This window comes from Trichomycterus rosablanca, chromosome 1 (assembly GCF_030014385.1).
Source record: "Trichomycterus rosablanca isolate fTriRos1 chromosome 1, fTriRos1.hap1, whole genome shotgun sequence".
NCBI classification, from domain to species: domain Eukaryota; kingdom Metazoa; phylum Chordata; class Actinopteri; order Siluriformes; family Trichomycteridae; genus Trichomycterus; species Trichomycterus rosablanca.
Window position 1 is genome coordinate 68,549,970 of NC_085988.1, and position 23,075 is coordinate 68,573,044.

Consider the following 23,075-nt stretch of genomic DNA (forward strand, 5'->3'; position numbering starts at 1 on the left):
TTTAGTTTTGGCCTAGTAATGCTGTGGCATGCCCTTAAACTGACAGTTTAGGCTTTAAAGCCATCTCAATGTGCCTAAATGAAAGCAGTTATCAAAGAAAATTCTACACAGTGACGTGTAAAAGTACAGAAGTGATTGGGGGCTGAATAACACTTTTCCATCAATAAATAAAAAAATAATATGATAATAAGCAACGGACCTGACACACACACACACACACACATCTTTAAGTTTGTTTCATTTGGAGCATTATTATTTTATTTTTTTTTACATAAAAACAACAAAACATAAAACATTTTTTTGCACGACTGTAGTAGCTGTTAATGAAAATGCCATCTGTCTAGAAGACATCTATCTAAAAAACGTCAGGCTTGATGTCGGAAGATTTTCAAGGTTATAAAGTCCTGACCAAGCGCTCCGTCACCATATTCTTTATTGCAGTTAGAAACATCTAGCCGCAGGTGCTATTTGAATCTACGCTGTTTGTGGTCGGTACTTGCGCAGTTTGCGTAGCTGGTGAAGCCGTCCTCCTGGTGAACATGCCTTTAGTGAGGGAGTGAGTTGTTCACACACGCATCGCATCTGCCTGCTGTAAGCTTGGTTCTCTTCTACCACTGAGGATACAAAGCCATCTCACTCTCCCAAATCTAATGTATGTACTGTAGATATTTTTCAGATGTATAAATAGTGTTACTAACGCAGTATATTGATTTAATTTATTTCGAATAGGTGTTTATAGCGTGCAGAAAAGTGTTACAAGCAATTGCGTCAATGTTTGTATTTCATAAACTAGTAACTCATTTAAAAAGCTTATATATTTGAGTAAAACTACATTTATCCGGTATAAAACAATTTGTTTTTGTACACATCTAACAAGTTTGCCATGCAGATAAAGGAAACGGCCATCTTCTTTTGCACTTGTGTAGGCTGCTGTGTGTTAAATACAACGCTGCATCTTATGTGCATGAACATGTCGCATTTTTAAACATAGGTCTGTATAAACTGAACTGTGTCCTAAGCCACAGGCTGCTTTCATTTATTAAGATTATTCATTATTCATTATTATTCAAGATTATTCATTATTCATTCATTAATATTATTTCATTAATGTCAGTTCTGTTTATTTTGGGAACACGATCAGTTTAACTGCCAAAGTGTCAAGGGTGCACATTTTCCTATGTAGTTTTAGGGTAGGTCCTGGAAAATGTTACTACGTTCATGTACACAATCCTCACAAATGTATTTCATTTATTAACTTTGTTGCTCTGGTGTTTCTTTAAAATTGCTGCAGTTTTTGCAGGACTTGAAATTTTGTCACCATGTACAAACCGTTTTTTGTACTAAAGTTCTGCAAATGTCTTTTTAAAAGTGTAAGCATACAAATAAAATAATAAAAAATGGACAAATGACAACACATGTTAGTTGATTGTACAAACCCTGCAACAACATGGTTTGCACCACAACTAAAAGTTATCTTGTACTGCACACAAAAAGAACACAGCCAATTAGCTCGGGCTTAAGAGCACAGAAGACATATTGCGTGGTTAGGGCTCAAACTTCTGACCTCTGGTTGATGGGGCAAATCCTTTTCTGTTGCAAATATCACGCTTTTCCATTGTAATCCGATGAACAAAAGTTACAAATAGTGATAAATTCTTGTAAAAGCTAGAACAATCTAATCAAAATGCAAGAGCCTGATGGGACTAAATGTTGCAGTTAATGCAATGCATAAGGCAGATTATTAAATAGATATTTCCAGTATTGAAGTTTACACAGTAAACAGTTTGTGTAGGCATGTAAACGGTCTTAGTCTCTTTTTCCCCCAGTTCTGTTTTCACATATGTTTAAAGTTTACACAGCCCCTCCTCTCTCTGAAACTGCCTGCCTCAGAACACTTGAACTATGCAGAACTGGCTGTGCTCCATCTACGAGCAGTGAGCTACAGTTAGATAGTCCATTTTGATTTGTAAGCTGTATTTACTGATTGTACATAGAATACCAATTATTTATTTTGATTGTGTTATATTTTATAATTATAAAAGGATTATTTTAACTGGCTATAAACAAGATTTTATTATCAGGAATTTAACTTGGAAGTTGCTCAAGCATTCAGTTGTCGAATTAGATATAGCAGAATGCAAAATGTTAATAAATAAAAGTAATAAAATTGTGATCATCCAGGCTTATTTTGCAGTATGTACAGCATGTGAGTCAAACACCAGTTACAAACTTAGGCATTTAAAAAGTCTGACTGTTGTCCTCAGACTCAAATAACTTGTAACAAGGTGCATCACAAGAAGACTGTGAAGACTAGTGTCTCAAGGCAGTGAAATCTAGATTTGAGTAACTTAGGGGCTGCATGACAAAAATTGAGTTTTAAAAAGCTACATTTTGTTAGAAATATCAATACCAAACTTCTTGCCTTAAGAACAAAATAAGTACTTTTATTTTAGCCAACTGTGGCTCTTACAATTGCCAGTAATTGGTCAAATATTATTAGTCAAAAACAGACTTTTATCCATTTCAGGTTCAATTCAGCTGCCAACAGCTTTTCTTTAACCCTTTCATGCCTGAGTGGAACATTCCATTTTCGGACACTATGTAACATGGTCATAGAATAAAACCTTATTGTGTAAATACCGTACATAGCATAGACTATATATACACACCATTATAACCAGAAGAATCAGTTCTTTAAAATGATATAGAACTCAGTATGGTTATTTAAGTGTAATATAACCAAATCTATACAAAAATCCTTCAAAATCAACCTAAAAAACCTCTAAATTTTTATTTCATACATAAATACTTACATTTTTAACACATTTCTGTGCAATATAAAGAAAAATATAGAGTTTATGAAATGTTTGCAATTTTGTGAGCCATTTGTCAAGAAAATAATTTTGAATCTATCATCTTCTATTCAAAAGTTATGATCAATTTAGCAGAAGGTGTCATTTAGCAATTTAGAATGTTCGTGTAGCTCCTTTTTTACCTCACTTTTTACCAGTCAGCATACACTATAAACCAATGAAAGTGTACTTTTATGAAAAAAAACCCTGCATATACACACACCATTATAACCAGGAGAATCAATTCTTTAAAATTATATGAAACTCAATGTTTTTCAAGTGTAATATAATAAATGTTTACAAAAAACCTTCAAAATCAACCTAAAAAATCTCTCGTTTTTTACTCAATTCATAAATACTTACATTTTTAACACATTTCTGTGCAATATAGAGAACAATATAGAATATATAAAATTTTTGCAATTTTGTGAGCCATTTGTCAAGAAAATAATTTTGAATCTATCTTCTTCTATTCAAAAGTTATGATCAATTTAGCAGAAGGTGTCATTTAGCAATTTAGAATGTTCGTGTCGCTCCTTTTTTACTTCACTTTTTACCAGTCAGCATACACTATAAACCAATGAAAGTGTACTTTTTTCTTAATTATTACTAAATTGTCAACATCCATATTTTTTAAATAAGACAGCAGATAAAATTTATTTGACAAAATAAGCACTCTAACAACAGTGTATAGTTCAAAAACATTATTCTATAAATAATTTCAAAACAACAATACAATATAGTTCAGCACTATTGAAGAACAATGAACAATGCATCACTCCATAAAACAAACTCTCAAATAATCCAATTCAACAATACAAGAAAAAGCAATTATTTGTTCAGGATAATCATTGAACAATTCAGTAAACAGTTTTGAGGCAACAGGATATCAAATCTCATCTAAGCCATTTTGCCAAAAATTCACTACAAAATATTTAACAGACAATGGATAATTACCTCAAGTTACCTCCTTCCAATGAACAATGCACACTGAACTTAGACCTGTGAAGAGAAAGAGAAACAAAGAACATATACACAAACACAGGGGTTGAGGAAGGATGAGAGTGACTGACAGTAGAAGACAGAAGCCCTGTGTAGGTCTAACTGCGAAACTCATCTCCTTCACTAGAATGCCAAGACTGAAAACAGTTTCGATTGCCAACTAAACAAAATCTTCTACCTTGGCACTCAGGAGCCATGCATGCAATCTTTGTTTTATTTTCTTTTTTGAATTTTTTGTAGCAAAGCCAGCAATTTCTTGATACTTGCTCCATCTGAGGAATGTGAGTGACGTAAAATGATGAGGAAGTGGTTGGAGCTACTGAAAGCTGAGATGGCAAAATTGAATCTACGGCAATGTCTGCAAGCTGGTGCGAAAGATTTTCCCTAAAGTTTATCTGGCTGTAGCCTGCTAAACTAAACCCATAACGTGATGCTGGATTGGAATGATGCCAGTCCTGAAACAAAATGAAACTATTAACGACGGCTATGTCCACAAAATGGAAGAAAAGTGTTTTCCACCACTTTTGAGTTTTCTGAAGCAGACTGTATGTGTTTAACATTTGATCAGATCTGTCAACACCTCCCATGTGTTTATTGTAGTCCTTTACTACAGCTGGTTGACGGACTACTTTTCTGTCCCACTTGGCACCAACCTTTACCATCCTAGAAACCTCTGATGAATCATTAGCATTGTGGAAATTAGAGAGGCATGTAACTGCTCGCGTGTCCTTCCACTGAACAACTAAGACATTTCCGTCAATTCTACACCACCTCATATCACCACGGTTAGCTTGCCGCTCCCATTTCTTGACATCTTTGAAATCCACTGGGAATTTCTTACGATTAATCCTACATGTCCCTCAAGCATTGATTCCCCACTCCTTAAGTCGGACCATAACAGTTGGTGATGTATAGAAGTTGTGAAACCAAACTGTGTGACCTTGATTTTTAAATGGCTGCACAAGGTCTTCGATCACTTTTATAGCCAAATCAGTTATGCGCCCATCACGACTGCCTGTGTATACAGGGTGGGCCATTTATATGGATACACCTAAATAAAATGGGAATGGTTGGGGATATTAACTTCCTGTTTGTGGCACATTAGTACAACCCCTGGCAAAAATTATGGAATCACCACTCTTAGAAGATGTTCTTTCAATTGTTTAATTTTGTAGAAAAAAAATAAATCACAGACATGCCACAAAACTATCATTTCTCAAACTGTCAACCCTCTGGCATTAAGAAACAATAAAAAAAAGAAACAAATATAATAGTTGTGGTCAGTCACAATTGCTTTTTTTTTTAGATCAAGTAGAGGAAAAAAATATGGAATCACTCAAATCTGAGGAAAAAATTATGGAATCATTAGAAAACACTGCACCATTATTACTTTGTTGCACCACCTCTGGCTTTTATAATGGTTTAAACTCTCTGAGGCATGGAGTTAACTAATGACAAACAGTATTCTTCATCAATCTGCCTTCAACTGTCTCTTGCTGTTGCCAGATCAGCTTTGCAGGTTGGAACCTTGTCATTGACCATTTTCTTCAATTTCCACCAGAGATTTTCAAATGGATTGAGATCCGGACTATTTGCAGGCCATGCCATTGACATTATATGTTTTCTTGAAGGAAAGTTTTCACGTCCTTTGCCCTATGGCAAGATGCATTATCATCTTGAAAAATGAAGTCATCATCACCAAACATCCTTTCAACTGATGGAATAAGAAAAGCGTCCAAAATTTCAATGTGGACTTTGGCATTTATTGAAGACCATCTCCCCTGTGCCTTTACCCGACATGCAGGCCCATATCATCAACAACTGTGGAAATTAACATGTTTTCTTTAGGCAGTTATCTTCATAAATTTCATTGGACAGACACCAAACAAAAGTTCCAGCATCATCACCTTGCCCAATGCAGATTCGCGATTCATCACTGAAGATCACTTTTATCCAGTCACCCACAGTCCACGATTGCTTTTCTTTAGCCTACTTTAACCTTGTTCTTTTCTTTTTAGGTGTTAATGATGGCTTTTGTTTGGCTTTTCTGTATGTAAATCCCATTTCTTTTAGGTGATTTCTTACAGTTCAGTCACAGACATTGACTCCACTTTCCGGCCACTTGTTTCTCATTTGTTTTGTTGTGCATTTTCTGTTTTCAAGACATATTGCTTTAAGTTTTCTATCTTGATGCTTTGATGTCTTACTTGGTCTACCAGTATGCTTCCCTTTTACAACCTTCCCATTTTGTTTGTACTTGGTCCAGATTTTAAACACAGCTTACTGGGAACAACCAACATCTTTTGCGACATTCCACAATGATTTATCTTCTTGAAGGAGTTTTATAATCCTCTCATTTGTTTCAACTGACATATCTTGTGTTGGAACCATGATTCATGACAATCTGCTTTGTGCAACAGCTCTCCGAGGTGTGAGCACTCTTTTTAAACTGAAGAATAATTAGCAAATCTAATCTGCTGCAGTTTTGTTTTTTTAACTGCAAATTACAGTGATTCCATAATTTTTTCCTCAGATTTGAGTGATTCCATATTTTTTTTCTCTACTTGATCTAAAAAAAGCAATTGTGACTGACCACAACTATTATATTTGTTTCTTTTTTTTTATTGTTTCTTAATGCCAGAAGGTTGACATTTTGAAAAATGATAGTTTTGTGGCATGTCTGTGATTTATTTTTTTTCTACAAAATTAAACAATTGACAGAACATCTTCCAAGAGTGGTGATTCCATAATTTTTGCCAGGGGTTGTTTATGGGAGGTGGGAAACTTTTCAAGATGGGTGGTGACCATGGCGGCCATTTTGAAGTCGGCCATTTTGGATCCAACTTTAGTTTTTTCAATGGGAAGAGGGTCATGTGACGCATCAAACTTATTGAGAATTTCACAAGAAAAACAATGGTGTGCTTGGTTTTAACGTAACTTTATTCTTTCATGAGTTATTTACAAGTTTCTGACCACTTATAAAATGTGTTCAAAGTGCTGCCCATTGTGTTGGATTGTCAATGCAACCCTCTTCTCCCACTCTTCACACACTGATAGCAACACCGCAGAAGAAATGCTAGCACAGGCTTCCAGTATCCGTAGTTTCAGGTGCTGCACATCTCGTATCTTCACAGCATAGACAATTGCCTTCAGATGACCCCAAAGATAAAAGTCTAAGGGGGTCAGATCGGGAGACCTTGGGGGCCATTCAACTGGCCCACGACGACCAATCCACTTTCCAGGAAACTGTTCATCTAGGAATGCTCGGACCTGACACCCATAATGTGGTGGTGCACCATCTTGCTGGAAAAACTCAGGGAACGTGCCAGCTTCAGTGCATAAAGAGGGAAACACATCATGATGTAGCAAATATCCAGTGGCCTTGAGGTTTCCATTGATGAAGAATGGCCCCACTATCTTTGTACCCCATATACCACACCATACCATCAATTTTTGTGTTCCAACAGTCTTGGAGGGATCTATCCAATGTGGGTTAGTGTCAGACCAATAGCGGTGGTTTTGTTTGTTAACTTCACCATTCACATAAAAGTTTGCCTCATCACTGAACAAAATGTTCTGTGTAAACTGAGGGTCCTGTTCCAATTTTTGTTTTGCCCATTCTGCAAATTCAGTGCGCCGATCTGGGTCATCCTCGTTGAGATGCTGCAGCAGCTGGAGTTTGTAAGGGTGCCATTTGTGAGTAGCTAATATCCGCCGAAGGGATGTTCGACTGATGCCACTCTCCAGTGACATGCGGCGAGTGCTACGCTGTGGGCTCTTGCTGAATGAAGCTAGGACAGCCACTGATGTTTCTTCATTAGTGACAGTTTTCATGCGTCCACATTTTGGCAAATCCAACACTGAACCAGTTTCACGAAACTTGGCAAGCAGTTTGCTAACTGTAGCATGGGAGATGGATGGTCTCGTAGGGTGTCTTGCATTGAAATCTGCTGCAATGACCCGGGTACTGCGTTCACCAGACATCAACACAATTTCTATCCGCTCCTCACGTGTTAACCTCTGCGACATGTCAATGGCTGTAAACAAAGAGAAGCTTGTAAATAACTCATGAAAGCATAAAGTTACGTTAAAACCAAGCACACCATTGTTTTTCTTGTGAAATTCTCAATAAGTTTGATGTGTCACATGACCCTCTTCCCATTGAAAAAACTAAAGTTGGATCCAAAATGGCCGACTTCAAAATGGCCGCCATGGTCACCACCCATCTTGAAAAGTTTCCCCCCTCCCATATACTAATGTGCCACAAACAGGAAGTTAATATCCCCAACCATTCCCATTTTATTCAGGTGTATCCATATAAATGGCCCACCCTGTACATCAAAGTCTAAGGTATATCCCGAATCTGAAGTTGCAATGACCCACAATTTGAAACCCCAGCGAGTAGGTTTGCCCTTCATATACTGCTTGAATCCTGATCGACCTTTTGATTTTACCATTCTCTCGTCTATGCTCAGATTTTCATCAGCCTGGAAAGGCTGCTGACACTTGGTTTTGAGGTGGTCCATCAGGTAACGCAACTTCCTAAGACGATCAAGATTATTTTCTGTGGCAGGATCTACAACATGGAGGGCTGCCATCAATTCCTTGAAACGGTCACGGGACATGAATAACTTGGCCCATGAACCCTGAAGAGATCTGGTTCCCCAATATCTGTGAATGCTGTGGAGGGACGTGAAACCCATGTAAATGAGGAGCCCAAGAAACCGGTAGAATTAATCTGGGGTCACTTCTTCCCATGCCCCATGATGGTTTGCATAAGACGGCCTATTCAGTACAAGCTCCCACCCCTTAGAGTTTGTAAACTGGCAAATCTCAGCAACAATGGTGTACGTGAAAAACAACTTGAAGAAGTCTATTTCACGCAAGGTACTTGTGGCTGACCGTACAGCCCTGTGCACACTTCCCAGATCTATGCCTACTGGACGAGAAGGATTAAATGGTATGGGCTCTGGTGCTTCTGTGTCTACATCAGCATAGGAAGGAAAGGATACAGATTCAGGGAAGCGTTTCCGCTTCCTACCTGACATGGGAAAAGAAAGACTAACCAAACCCATAAAAGAAAACAAACATTAGTAAAAATCATAATCTGAGTTTGTACTCTTTTGTTGATTTTATATTTTGTTGGCAGCCCTGATTGTGTGTGGGTGCAAATGCTGACATTTATTGTCAGCATATATGTACACACACACATTTACAAATACACACACTTGGAATACATGTATTTACCGATAGGAGGTTGTTGGTTGATCCCTCTGCTCATCTTGCTCTTCTTTGTTTTTGTCAGAGACGCTAATGTCCACAGGCTCATGTTTTGAAGTAAACTCAAGTACACTGAACCAATACATATGACAAAAGTTTCTCAAATCTGGCACATGGTTTACACATAAAACAATAATTATCTAAGAGGAGCAATAATTACAAGACAAAGTAAATAGTCACAGACTGAAATGTTATGCACCTGTATGCTTTCAAAAAAAGCTTTCAAAAAAAGTTTGATACCATATTTTAGTCCCTTTCAAATATCTCTTGCAATACATTAGAAAATTATGCAAATCTGACAGAAATATTTTATAGATAAAACTATATTTCACTGATACAAGTAAGAATTACCACAGAAAAAAATATATTATGGTAAAAAAAAAGTTATAAATTGCACAGACTGACATGTTATCTACCTATATGCATCTATATGGTAGCATAGCATACTTTAGTCTCTTTCAAATAAATGCAGCAATTTTTTAGAAAATGATGCAAATTTCACAGAAATATTTTATAGATAAAATAATATTTCTCTGTTATAAGTACAAATTACCACAGATAAAATATACCATGGAAATAAAGGTTATAAATTGCCCAGAGTGACATGTAATCCACCTTTATGCTTTCTGCCTCAGCTAAATTACTTTAGCCAGTCATGCTAAATGCATGTAATGCAAAATGTAATGCTATTATGAGCAAAGCTAAGGTGATTTCTAAGCAGGCTTTAGACAGTATTGAAGTAAAACAAGTAAGCTATAACTGATTTCAAGATTACATGCATAAAATCTAACTTTGGAGTTTGAGAGCAGCCTGTTCAAACCACATGGCTGCAGGGTGCAACACACAGCTCCGGTGGTTTAGCTTAGCTCACTGCTATGCCCTTATTTGTGTAAAACTGCTGCATACTTTACAAACTACTAAACAAACGAGACTAAAAAGGTATCTGATAAACTCTCCACACGTATTTATTTCCATCTAGATGGACATAAAAAACCTTACAATCGATTCAGAAAGGAGAGTTGTGCAGCTGACTGACTAAACTTAGAACGCAACTCTCAGAATCACCTCAGCTTTTCCAAAGCGTAAAGCACTAATAATATTACAATTTTACCATTAAAGCCAAGTTTTCTGAGTAGAAATGAAAAGTAATAACACTAATAAACAGTTTTAAAATAAATCTTACCTTATTTCACTGACAGAATTTCTCTTTCTGTGTTGTTATCCAGTCGACTGTCTCAGCTGCGCTCCGTGTGAGGGCGGGGCGAATGAAAAAAATAAATTCTCATTAAATATGCAAACCAGCCACGACACAAACCGCTTGACCAATGACATTGCCTTTTAGCCTGGGTTGTCAGCTACCTGGGGCAGTTTTCAGATTTACAATCAGTGATTGGACGGCGGAGATATAAGGCTTTAAGCCATCGAAATTATTGTTTCGAAATTTGAATGGGCTGGCTTTAAAGGGTTTCTTTAAACTAGTGTCTTGATTTTCTACCTCTGTGAATTAAGAAAGTTTTGACAAAAACAGAAATCCCTTGTTGACAAAAGTATTCAGACTTATTATTCGGTGCTTTGTAGAACCCCTTTGGCAGAAATTATGGCTGCAAATATTCTTGGTTATGTATCTACAAGTTTTGAACACCTGATCCTAGATGCTTTTTCTCATTCATCAGATTGGATAGCAAGCACCTGTAAAGGTGTCTTCAGAGATGTGCAATGGGTTTTAAGCCTGGAAGACATTTTAGTGTTGTTTTGACTAGTGTTGTTAGGTCATTGTCTAGTCTGATTTTGTGTGCATTCTGGAAGAGGTTGTTGATGTTTTTTTTTGTTTTTTTTTACTGCATTCATCCATCCCTTGATTCTTACCAGTCTCCCTGTCACTGAGAACCACCCCCATAGCATAATTGGCAGGGAAAAACACTTTGGCATGTGGACAAAACATGGGCTGGTTTGTAATCATTTTGGCAGCTTAAAATATAAATAAAAAAGCTATTGCGAAAGCAGGTGGAGTATAAATAGGTCTCCCTTCTCCCACCACATCCAACCAGTTGTGAAAAGTTTGATTGACAGGTTATTCTTTCCAGTCCAAGACACTGTTGCCACGCCCATCAATACACTGATTAATATGTTAGACAAGTGATTTAAGTTGAATATGAAGGTAAGCAAGTCTCGTACATACAACCTCTCATATGTATGAGAGGGAAAACTTTCATTGCTTGCAAGTTTATTTTTATTTACATGCAAAGGGTTGTGTGTTCTAACAAATAATGCATTTTACAAACTTGGTAGGCTACTTTAAAGACATGCAAGCAAAAATAATTTGTCCTTTATAATGTATAATTACTGATCTGTACATTTTAAGATATTAATTTGTAGGTCATGATGGTTTAACTGGTTTATTATTTGTGAAATGCCAAACATCATTTGCTTATCCTGTGTTTTGAGCATTTTTTCATGCATTTAGGCTGAAAATTACTGTCGCAATCTGGTAACCCTACCCAGAGTAGCTCAGTGTTGTCTTAAAAAACAAAAACAAACCACGAATTAACAGAAGAATGTTCATTTGTAGTTCTAAACATATTTAGGGTGTTTTTACCCACTTTTTGTCTCTCCCACGACGTTATTCCTCTCTTCTACAGCGTCAATTACATGCAAATGGACCTTATGCAAATTAGGCAATGATGTCATTTAGCGACTTCTAGCGACTTTTAGGACAGCCAATAGCTACTTTCCTTACTGAGGAGTTGGCAACACTGTGTAGTAGTCTATCAACACACCTTATCAATGGAGAAAGTAGAAAAATGGGAAAAAAGCAAGGAGTTTCACAAATCACAAATAATTATAAATAGCTAATTTAATTTTTAAATGACTTCTTGTGCCACTAATTGTGACACATGCACATATTCTCACTGTCTTACACACCCAAACTCACACTCCCACACACACAAATAACACAGTTGTGCATATTCTTTAATGTCTCTGCTGCTATACAAACCCTAAACTATGTACGCTATGTCCAGTATGTACTTGTATATAGCAGAATTGACAGGAAAGACTATTGAACTTAAATTTGAACTTGAAAGTTTAAAGAGCTCATCATAAAACTTGTAAGTAAAGTGTAAAACACTTGTAAGCAAAGTGAAGAGTTAACACTGTTTATATAGCTAATATTTAAATTACATAATTATTACAAACTAATTTGGAGTCCAATCATTGCAATTTAAACTGATCAGACACATATTGGTTTATTCACACTGCTTTGTCAGGACAAAACCAAGCCTGAAATTTCTTAAATCAAATTGTGATGGGAAAAATTGTGCCGTCTCCAGCACGCTATAAATCAGGCTTTTATGGCAGTGGCAAGACAAATACTGATGAGCATAGCATTTCCTTAATGAACTTATGAGGAAAAGACAGTTACACAAAGCATACAGCCAGAACAACACCTCCAGGGCAGGTCTCTGAATGTTCTTGAGTGGCCCAGCCAAATCCCAGACTTGGCCCACGAAGTTGCCAGGCACTAACCTAATTTACATTTTCAGCATTTAGCAGACGCTTTTGTCCAAAGTGACTTACAGTACTGGGACAGTATAATGTCTAAGCAATTGAGGGTTAAGGGCCTTGTTTGAGGGCCCAACAGTGGCAACCTGGCAGTGGTGGGGCTTGAACCAGTGACCATTGATTACTAGTCCAGTTTTTGGACTAGTACAGGTGTGCAAAGCTTGTAGTGATACATTTAAGGCTTGGAGATGTAATTGCTACCAAAGGGGTTTCAAAGTATTGAATTAAAAGTCTCAATATCTTTGTAAATAAGAGATTTAATCAATTAAAAAAATCCAAAAAAAAATTTAGTTTGCAATTTCTATTCATTTATTTAAGTATTTATTATCTTTTTTCTAAGCGTGTTTGTTTTGTCTCTATAGACTATGGCTTCAGTCATGCAGAAACTCATTACCCCCTTGTCCAGCGGCCCAGCTGAACCTCCCACCAACAAGGTGACTGTGGTTGGAGTGGGGCAAGTAGGTATGGCCTGTGCTGTTAGTGTCCTTCTCAAGGTAAGAGACCTTACCCACATTAATAACCATTAACAATTTAATGCTCCCACTGTTTAATCATTCGACTGGGTAATATTAGCTCACACATCATTAAAAGTTGCCTTTTTCTCTGTAGGACTTATGTGATGAACTTGCCCTGGTTGATGTGCTTGAGGACAAGCTAAAAGGAGAGATGATGGACCTCCAGCATGGCAGCCTCTTTCTCAAGACTCACAAGATAATTGCTGATAAGGGTAAAAATGGCTTATATGTGGCAAATTAGAAGAAAAAATATTGGATTTGAAACCTTAAAAAAGCAAAACTATTTATCCGCATTTGTTTTAAAGCCTCATGTGCATGCCTCAATTTTGGTAATAAAAAAGCTAATTTATGAATGAGTGGCAAATGAGTCAGCAAAGCTAACTCAGCACTAATATTTTAGCTTCTAAGTTGGCTCTTATGGCGACTCTTCTTTATCTGATTGACAGACTACTCAGTGACAGCAAATTCTCGCATTGTGGTGGTGACAGCTGGTGTGCGTCAACAGGAGGGAGAGAGCAGACTTAACTTGGTGCAGAGAAATGTCAACATCTTTAAGCACATTATTCCTCAGATTGTCAAATACAGCCCCAACTGCATCCTCATTGTGGTGTCCAACCCAGGTAGGAGAGGATGTGCTTGTTTATACAGCAAATTGCATTTAATTGTTAGCAATAGGTTGTTTGGTGGCACTAGTGTTCACTAGCTGATATAGTGTGCACTGCACAGCAACGTGGGTCCTGGAACCAGGTTTGACCAGTTGTTGTCTGAAAGGAGTTTTACTTAATTTACCTGTGCTTGTATAGGTTCTACCATCTCTTGCAGAAAGTTTATTTGGTACCTGTGATTGCACATAAGTGAGTGAATGAATGAATGTCTGAGTGTGTGTTGCCTTGCAATGGATGGTTTTTAGGTAGGAAATCAATAATAATAAAGGTTTTGGAATAGCTTGTCCAATGGAGGTTGTGGTGGAAATTCTTTTATAAATGAATTTTTAACAAATATCTGATGTGCTTAAGCACATATTTTAATAACTGAACATACCTTTTCGGATCACAAGCCCAGATAGCAACTACTTTTGATGTAAATTTGTTTTTATTCTGCATTACCTAGGTCTCATCTAAACATTATGGCCTTGACCACCACACGCATACTGGACTAAATTTACTAAGAGTTAAACACCTGCAGATTTTGACTTTTATTAAAAAAATTATAAAATTGTATAAAATATTTTATAAAAATTATATAAATCGTTACATTGTAAATGATGTTCTAGGATCAAAAACCATGGGCTCAGACAGGATTCTCTAAAAATGTAGGTAAAAGGTCACACACAAAAATCTAAATAAAATCCTGTAGTCATATACTGTAGTTCAAATCAACTGGAACAGTGACGAACTTGCCTGGACAAGAACCCAAGTTTATTTTGCTTCATGCATAGTACAGAGGATAGTAAGAGAGGCAAACCATCCCCAAGGATCACTGTTGAAGAGTTTCAGAAAAAAAAGCTGCATTTTTGTGTCACCAATTTTTTTTAAAACTGCCACCAGACTACTCTATGTCAACAGATTATTTGGAAAGTGTGCTAATAAAAACTCTTTGCTGTCATCTACCCATAAATATAAGTGTCTGATAGCTAAAAATGCTTTTGAGACTTTAACTGGGACCATGTTCTATGGTTAGATAACAAAAATTGAGCTTTTTGGCAACACTCAGTGTGGGTTTGGCCTAAAAAAAAGTATGACTACACTAATAAGAACCTGATTCCCACAGTTAAGTATGGTTGAGGGTCTGATTATGTGGGGCTGTTTTTTTTTAAAGACCCTTGGCACTTTGTTAGGGTACATTGAATCATGGACTACATGAAACAGACATTTTACATACAAATCTGTCCGCCTCTAAAACTAAAAAATGTGTTGGCATTCAGTTTTCCAGCAGGACAGTAATTTAAAACATATGTCCAGATCAGTACAAAAATGGTTTACTGAACACAAAAAGAGGAGGGTACACAAGAAGGATCTAGATTCTTTATAAAGGAATGATGTCTAACTCCCTGTTCTGTTTTCTACAACCTTATAAAATGTCATATGATAGGACTAGGTGCTGGTTTAATGGCAAAAAGAGGTTGTACAGAGTATTAATCGAAGTGGTCCCACCTCTAACCAATTGTAGCACGTGGTTTTGTTAAAAATAATTATTTCCTGATCAGGGACTATTTTCCTGGAATAAACTTCAATTAAAGTTGGGATTTTTTCTTATTTTCAGTGGGAGATTAAGCTTATTTACTTAAAGGTGAATTTATCACCCTTTGTACTTATCAGGGGTCCCAATAAGGGACTATATAAACTTCTGATTTGTGCAGAGTTGCTGTTTAACATGACCTCTCTGCCCTCACAGTGGACATCATGACCTATGTAACATGGAAGTTGAGTGGACTGCCCAAGCACCGAGTCATCGGCAGTGGCACAAACCTTGACTCTGCCCGTTTCCGCTTCATCATGGCTGAGAAGCTGGGAATCCATGCCAGCAGTTTTAACGGCTACATCCTGGGAGAGCATGGAGACTCCAGTGGTGAGCCATTTAAGGATGTGTAGAATAAGGAAAAGACTAAAGAAGAGCCAATAGATGGTCAAGACAAAACATCTTTTGTGCAACAAAAAACCATGTATCAGTAACTCTTAAACATGTATAACAACAGAAAACACTTGTCAATAACTAAATACCACAACTACTTGCTTTATATTTGTAGAATGTATGATAAATGTAATACATGATGTCAAATGTCTTTGTTATAATACAAGAATCTACAAAATATTAATATTTTTGCATTTTTGTCCTGTTTTGTAGTGCCAGTATGGAGTGGCGCTAACGTAGCTGGAGTAAACCTGCAGAAGCTTAACCCTGCCATCGGCTCTGATCAGGACTCTGAGAACTGGAAGGATGCTCACAAGATGGTGGTGGACAGGTGTGGTGAAATCTGCCTTAAACTCTAATATTACCAGCTTTAAAAATAAACAACATTTACCGTAAAATGTCTTCTTTGTAGGTGCATAGTATAAAGGCAGAGTAAGAGCAATTAATAAAATGAAATGTATTAAATATCATTGAGTCATTTTGGCTAGAAATATGTCTGAGATAAAGGGCAGTGTATTAACCTGTCAGGGGGCCTAAATTTTACTGATGTCATCATTAGTTTAATGATGTATAATTATTGGGAATAAAGTAGCAAATGTTTAAAGGGGTAGCATGTTGGTACAGTAGGTAGTATGTGTTTAAACCACCCCTCAGGTTTGTGTCTGCAAAGAATTTCTCTGGGTTTTCTTGTGTGTTTCACCACAAAAAAGCAAACAAAGGGGGAGTAACTACTTCATGTTGTCACTAAGTATGTGTTGTTCTATGATGGATTGTCAATCTTTACTTGCCACATTAGAAAAGTTGATCGATAAGAATATAATAACTCACCCAAAATTTTACTCATTCTAAATGTAAGTTTATGGAAAAACATGCTAGGGTTAGTTATAGTTAGCTAGGCAAACAGTGCATTTCCATAGGACATGCTCATGTTTTCTTGTTTACAAATTGATATAAAATGGTACCATGAAATTAAATAAAATGTCATGAAAAATAAAAGATTGTTTTACAGGTGAGGATTAGGGCTTTAATAAAACAACATATTTATCATATAATATTTGTGGAATAATGGCGTCCTATACACGAGGGTTCTTTAAAAAGTTTCCGCACTTTTTTTTAACTCTGTTTATTAAAAATTTCAAAAACAAATTACATCACTTCTCTATAAAGTTTTCCCCGCGTTGTACCAACTTTTTAATGCCATCAGCAAAAAATGTTTTTGGTTGAGCGCGTAGCCACCGATGCACATAAGCATGCAATTACTTACTTTTAATAGAGCGAAGACTGCCCTGATAAACTTACAACCATACATTTTTTTCATTTTGAATTTAAGCACAAATAAATTATTTAAATAAACACTATTTTCAAATGGTTACTGTAATGATTTCTATATAGAAGTGTGACTGCATCAAATAGAACCATTTTCAGGTAAGCCATTGTAAAGTCTCAGTAAATACAACTGATGATGAAACTGTGGATTGTGCTTTTGTGTTGCAGTGCTTATGAGGTCATCAAGCTGAAAGGCTACACTAACTGGGCCATTGGAATGAGTGTGGCTGATCTGACTGAAAGCCTGGTAAAGAATCTTAGCAGAGTCCATCCAGTGTCCACCATGGTGAAGGTAAGAACAGTCACATCATTATATGACCATAATATATGAAACTGGTGGCAGGGTTGTAAAGGCCTTAGTACCTGTACTAGTGTTTTTTTATTTCACTAAATGATTACATTTTGGGTCATTTCACACAACAAAAGATCGTCAAAATTTGGCTAATATTTAACAAGTCACAAGGCTGTTAAAGTAGATTGCCCTCATTGGTTCTGCTTGGCAGTGAAGAGTTAAATAAAACTTCAAAAACTGAAGCAATATACTTTTGTACATTAAGACAATGTGATGGTTGTCTAGGTGTTACAAACTGAAATTTGCAGATTTTTTTTAGATTGCTGGTCAAATTTGTAGTGTTCCTACACACTCAACTAATCAAGCCTGCTTCATACATGTGTTCATTGTTTAAGAAGCTACACCTACCATACACATAAACTTGCGGATATGCAATTACTTCTTTATTCATTTGTACCCTACCTTCAATGAACAGATGTTTAGGTGGTGGACCATTTTCAGCACTTCAGTGTCACCAACATGGTATTGATGTAGTGTGTTCTAAAATGAGTGTATCAGGTGCAAGTGTTAATGGGATTTTTAAACTTACTGATGGTGTCACAAAGTAGCTGATGAGCTATGGTTAATAATTGTATACCAACAAAGTTCATCTGTATAATGGGTGTAGCTTCTTAAATAATCAATAAATGTACTGTCCAGATGTGCAAAATACATCTTTTGGTAAGTAGAAATGTGCCTAGAGAAGTCCGCAACAAGTCCATTATAATAAGTAATCCATTATCATAGTAAGTCCATCATAATAACTGCTACTTAAAAGTGTAAGCTTTTAACATCACTTAATGATGTTCATTGAAAATGCATTTATCATGTCCTATTACATATAGTATGTTTGCATACATTGTATACTATAGTGGCATAGCTCATTTTTCTAATTGTGTTTATATTTAAAAGACGTATAAAGGGAAATGAAGGGTTTACACCTGTTAACTCTTCTGAATCACATGTTCAATATTAAACAAATCACTTGTGATTGTTTAGCTTCTATTTGTAGCCGTAATGTGTATGATCCTTGATGTATACATTATCTTTCAAGTTGAATCATTGTTATTAGATGTAAATGTGTGTTTTTATTACTGTGTGTGGTTTGCAGGGAATGTATGGCATTGGGGAGGAAGTGTACCTGAGCCTGCCCTGCGTGCTGAACACCAGTGGTGTAGCCAGTGTGATTAACATGACCCTGACTGATGCTGAGGTGGGCCAAATTAAGAAGAGTGCTGACACCCTCTGGAACATTCAGAAGGACCTAAAAGATCTGTAACATCTTGTATCATTAACACACACTCCCAGCCAAAATCACACACTCCATCCACATTTTACTTTTCTAACCAATCATAATACACACGTTTCCTACTTTGTTAGACGTGGCTATATTTTTGTCTTCGCGTTCGCGTCAGTAATTTTTTTTGTAATGAAGAGGAATATTTCTTTGTTCAAAGTAAAGAGCAATAAAAAGATCACTAGGCATTAATAATAATTGCACTTGAGCCTTTAAGACCTTTCTTTTTTATCAAGAATGAAGCTCAGCAATCAGTTTTTGAATAACAACATGCAAAAGGTGGGTTTTTCTGTACAACTGCAAAAACAATCAAATGAGTAGTTGAGTGAATAAATGAGTAAACAATGAGCCAAATCTGACTTTGCCTGTTTTTAGTGGTGTCTGTGCCCAGCACACTGTAGTTTTGCTACCCTCTTGTGGTGTGTTAGCAATACAGCTGGCAAAAATAAATATTATTACATTAAAATCTGATGCTTGAAACCAAACAATGTACAATGTTTACTGCACTTACACGAGTGTAGCAACAAACTTAAAACATGATGTAAGGATGAACCTGTGCATATTATACAGTACTGACCAAAAATCATGTGAACACAAAGTACAAAGCTAAAACATTTTAAAATGCACTGCGAGTGCTCAAGTGGTTTGCGGTCAAATTATGTTAGCCCATCTGGTCAGGCGGGTAGCACACCACTAAGTTGAGCCAGAGAGTCTAGGCTCGGTGTTTCCAACAGTCTGGCTGGTCACCCAACAGACACAAATGGTCATGTCTAAGAAAGGGTATGCCAAATGTGATATCATCTTCTTGCATTGTGTTTTGAGGAAGATTTGTTTTACCTGCCATGTCTTTTTGTAAAAATCTGCTGCTGGTTGGTGTAAAGATATGGCCAGTGGCTTCATACGTGTAGAATAGGGGTGAGCTAGTCTGCAGCCCTACTCGGACAGAGTGGGGTTTTTTTTGCGATGAGCACCTCTGAGTTAAACCCTCACCAGAGGGTTAAAAACATTTTTTGTTGGAAAATGTCTGAAAATCTAAATATTGACTTTTCATGTATACGTGGATGCATAGGCAATCTAAACCTTTTAAATCAGGGACCTTAACACTTTTGTACAGTATTTTCTGTTTTATAACAAACCAAAAAGTATACAGAGTACTTAAAGAAACCAACTGCCCACAGTCCATCATAATAAGAAATTAAAACAAAAAATCCAGTTTGTAAAGATGTCACTTATGTTATTCATGTATTCATGAAGCCTCCTTTAATTCTCCTATAAAAAGCAGAAGTGGTAGCAGCTTCTTGACTCTTCTTTTCTTGTCTGATTTGAGTAGTTCATCTCGCTTCCCGAAGCGCAGCCCGAATGGATTATAGTTAAATTTACTGCGGGTTAAGCGGTGCTTACAGGATATCTGGCTCTCTGTATCCTTCTCTGTCAAAAAGAAACAGATTCGGTCATCCTCTGAGAAGCTGCGTTCATCCACTTCTCTCTGTTCCAGCATAGGATTTTGTCCAAGTTTGCTCAGATCTATTAAAAGAATATTCATTATTATTATTGGCTGTCTCAATTATAGTGCAGATGTTAGGATTGCGCGTTTAATCTATGCTATTAAATTGGAAAAAAAACTGAAATCATTTAGAGGAGGAAATTAAAATGAAAATTAAAATAATGTGAATTCATAAGTGTGCACACCTTATAATTGGGGGTGTGGCTGTATTCAGAATTAATCAATCACATTTAAACTCCTAAATAGTGGTCAGTAGCTGCCATCAATTAAAGTGACTCTGATTAACCCTATATAAAGTGTAGTTTTTCTAGTCGGATTAACCTGACATTTACAGCAAAAACTATTGTCCTCAAAGAAAAATATCCAATGTATTACAAATACTACGGAACACAGTGAAGACGGTTATCAACACAAAATATGGCAAAACAGTAACATTACCATAAACTGGATGTCCCTCCAAAATTGATAAAAAGACGAGAAAAAACTGGTCCAGGAGGCTGCCAAGAGGTCTACAGCAACATTAAAGGAGCTGCAGGAATTTATTGCAAGTACTGCTTGTGTACTACATGTGACAAAAATCTCTCGTATTCCTTATATTTCTGTCCTGTGGGGGAATGTGGTAAGTTGAAAGCCTTTACTTACAAACAAAAACATCCAAGCCTGGCTACATTTTTGATAAAACCTACATCAAGTCTACCAAAAGTTATGGTTGAACTTTTTGGCACGGTGGTGACAGCGTTATGCTTTTGGTCTGTTTTTCTTCAGCTGGAACTGGGACTGTAGTTAAAGTGGAGGGAATTATGGAAAGTTCCAAATCTGTATTTAAAAAAAAATATATATTTTTTTGTCATGATATAGTGGTAAAGTGCATTAATTTATCAAGTAAGGATGTCATTTCGTAATCAGAATGTCACTTCTTTAAACTATGTTCTTTATTCATTTGTAAACTGATTGTAATTTTCTGACAGTATAGTTGGAAAGATTAAACATTCGAAATTTCAGGTATAGAATGTTCAGATAGATTAAACTATATGTAACAAAAGAAGTAAATCAGACCAACACAAAAAGTTTAACACTGACATAACTGACACTTCACAGTTTAATATGTTATTTTAGCACAGAGAGTTCATGAGGAGGCAAAAACAAAACTAAAAAAATACCATCTGCAACACAAGTTTACATTAAGTTCTAACTATAAAGTAATATATTATATTAAAGTAAATGTTTTTAAATTTGTATTTTCTAACTTTTTTACCTGAAATAATAATGCTTTCCGGATGTCCTATGCCTTCAGAACGCATTCCTGTGGATTCGTAGGTAGCAATCAGAGCTGATGTCAAGAAGACCAACACGCGTAGCTTCATACTGGCGAATATAAACTGAACTAACCAGCTGTTATGAACCAACGGGAAATGAACAGCTTAAGCGCGATTTTCGCTTGATATATAAGCATGAAATGACATGCATATCCCTCCCTCCCTCCCTCACCCACTCACACGCTGTGAGTGTATACATGTGTTTATAACCCCGCTGCTCCGGTGCGCTGTTTGGTCTCTTCTTGGAAATGTTGGTGCTACCCATTATCTCTAATTCCTGCCAGAAACAGGGGTGATTGTTGAAATTGCGCCGCCAGTATTTTAGTAGTTACGTCTAAAATATTGGAGTCGCAATTTCATCTAGGGAGAAAAAAACCTTCTCATATTTTTTGTTTATAAATAGGCCTAACAAAGCAAAACAACCTTACCTAAAGAAAAAACTATATCTCGACCCTTCCTTCTCCCCATGGTTGAAAGTGCAACACTAAAGTGCCCTCAAGAGCGGCAAAAATGAGACGAAGTGCACAACTGGCTACCCTTTAAATGGAAAAAAAATGTGCCATATAGGGTGCCCCTTCTTGCAGTAAATACGATGTGACCCCCCAGAGCACGCAATTTTAATAGTTTCTTAATGAGTGCCCTTCCAACAAAAAAAGGGTGCTGTTACATAATATATTCTGTGCTGACCCAACCTGACAGTGTCCCAAAGAGTTCCCTTTCCAGTAGAGTAAATGGAATGCAGTGCTGTATAGGGTACTTCTACAGCTGAGAAAACCTGATGATGTGCCCAATTAGGTGCTTCTCTAATGAAGAGGTAACCCTCCAGTGAATAAAATGTGATACAGTTGCGTAAAGGGTGTCTGTACAAGCGTGACAATGGGGGGACGCTTCCTAATGGATGCCCATCCAGTGGAGAAAATGTAATGTGGTGCCCTCACGATGGAATAAACTTGATGTTCCATACAAGTGCGTTTCTGATGAAAAAAACGTATGAAGTGCCCTCTTAGATGCTCTTCCAGTTGAGAAAACATGATTAAGTGGACTTGCAAAGGACAAAATGAGATGCAATGCTTTATAGACTCTCTGCCCTACATGAAAGATTTTTAGTGTTTTTAATGACAATTCTATTCATTAAATATAAACAAATTTTGCATCTGCATCTGCATGAGTGTGTAAGATGACTGCAGGGATAAACTGGCAGGTTTGAAAATGTTTATTGTGGGTTTTTGAACAATATAACAAAATCTGAATTTAAAACAGTATAATATAGTACAGTATACCCAAAATGTCCCTAAGTTCTTTTTAAGTAAATAAGCAGCCAAAATATTGATGCTACAGCATGTGTATTGCTACATACACATGCTTTAACAGCATAAACCAGTCACCAAAGTTCCAGTTACTAAAGATTTTTGGGCCTTTGCCCTTTTTTCTCTCACTGTAATGTCGGTGAACTCAGAGCC

At 36.7% G+C, this 23,075-nt stretch overlaps 2 protein-coding genes across 2 annotated transcripts; one reads left to right on the forward strand and one right to left on the reverse strand.

The window, feature by feature from the left end:
• The first annotated feature begins 543 nt into the window (after positions 1 to 543).
• ldhba (lactate dehydrogenase Ba) lies at positions 544 to 19,143 on the forward strand. The gene is made up of 8 exons (XM_062995714.1): positions 544 to 652; positions 13,058 to 13,189; positions 13,305 to 13,422; positions 13,657 to 13,830; positions 15,605 to 15,778; positions 16,055 to 16,172; positions 17,336 to 17,459; positions 18,610 to 19,143. Exons 2-8 carry the CDS (start codon positions 13,061 to 13,063, stop codon positions 18,775 to 18,777), a joined length of 1,005 nt encoding a protein of 334 aa, XP_062851784.1. The 5' UTR covers positions 544 to 652; positions 13,058 to 13,060; the 3' UTR covers positions 18,778 to 19,143.
• A 756-nt stretch (positions 19,144 to 19,899) lies between these two features.
• On the reverse strand, positions 19,900 to 21,754 carry kiss2 (kisspeptin 2). The gene is made up of 2 exons (XM_062995726.1): positions 21,555 to 21,754; positions 19,900 to 20,319 (listed from the first exon to the last, which is right to left on the reverse strand). Exons 1-2 carry the CDS (start codon positions 21,661 to 21,663, stop codon positions 20,042 to 20,044), a joined length of 387 nt encoding a protein of 128 aa, XP_062851796.1. The 5' UTR covers positions 21,664 to 21,754; the 3' UTR covers positions 19,900 to 20,041.
• Between the last annotated feature and the right edge of the window lie 1,321 nt (positions 21,755 to 23,075).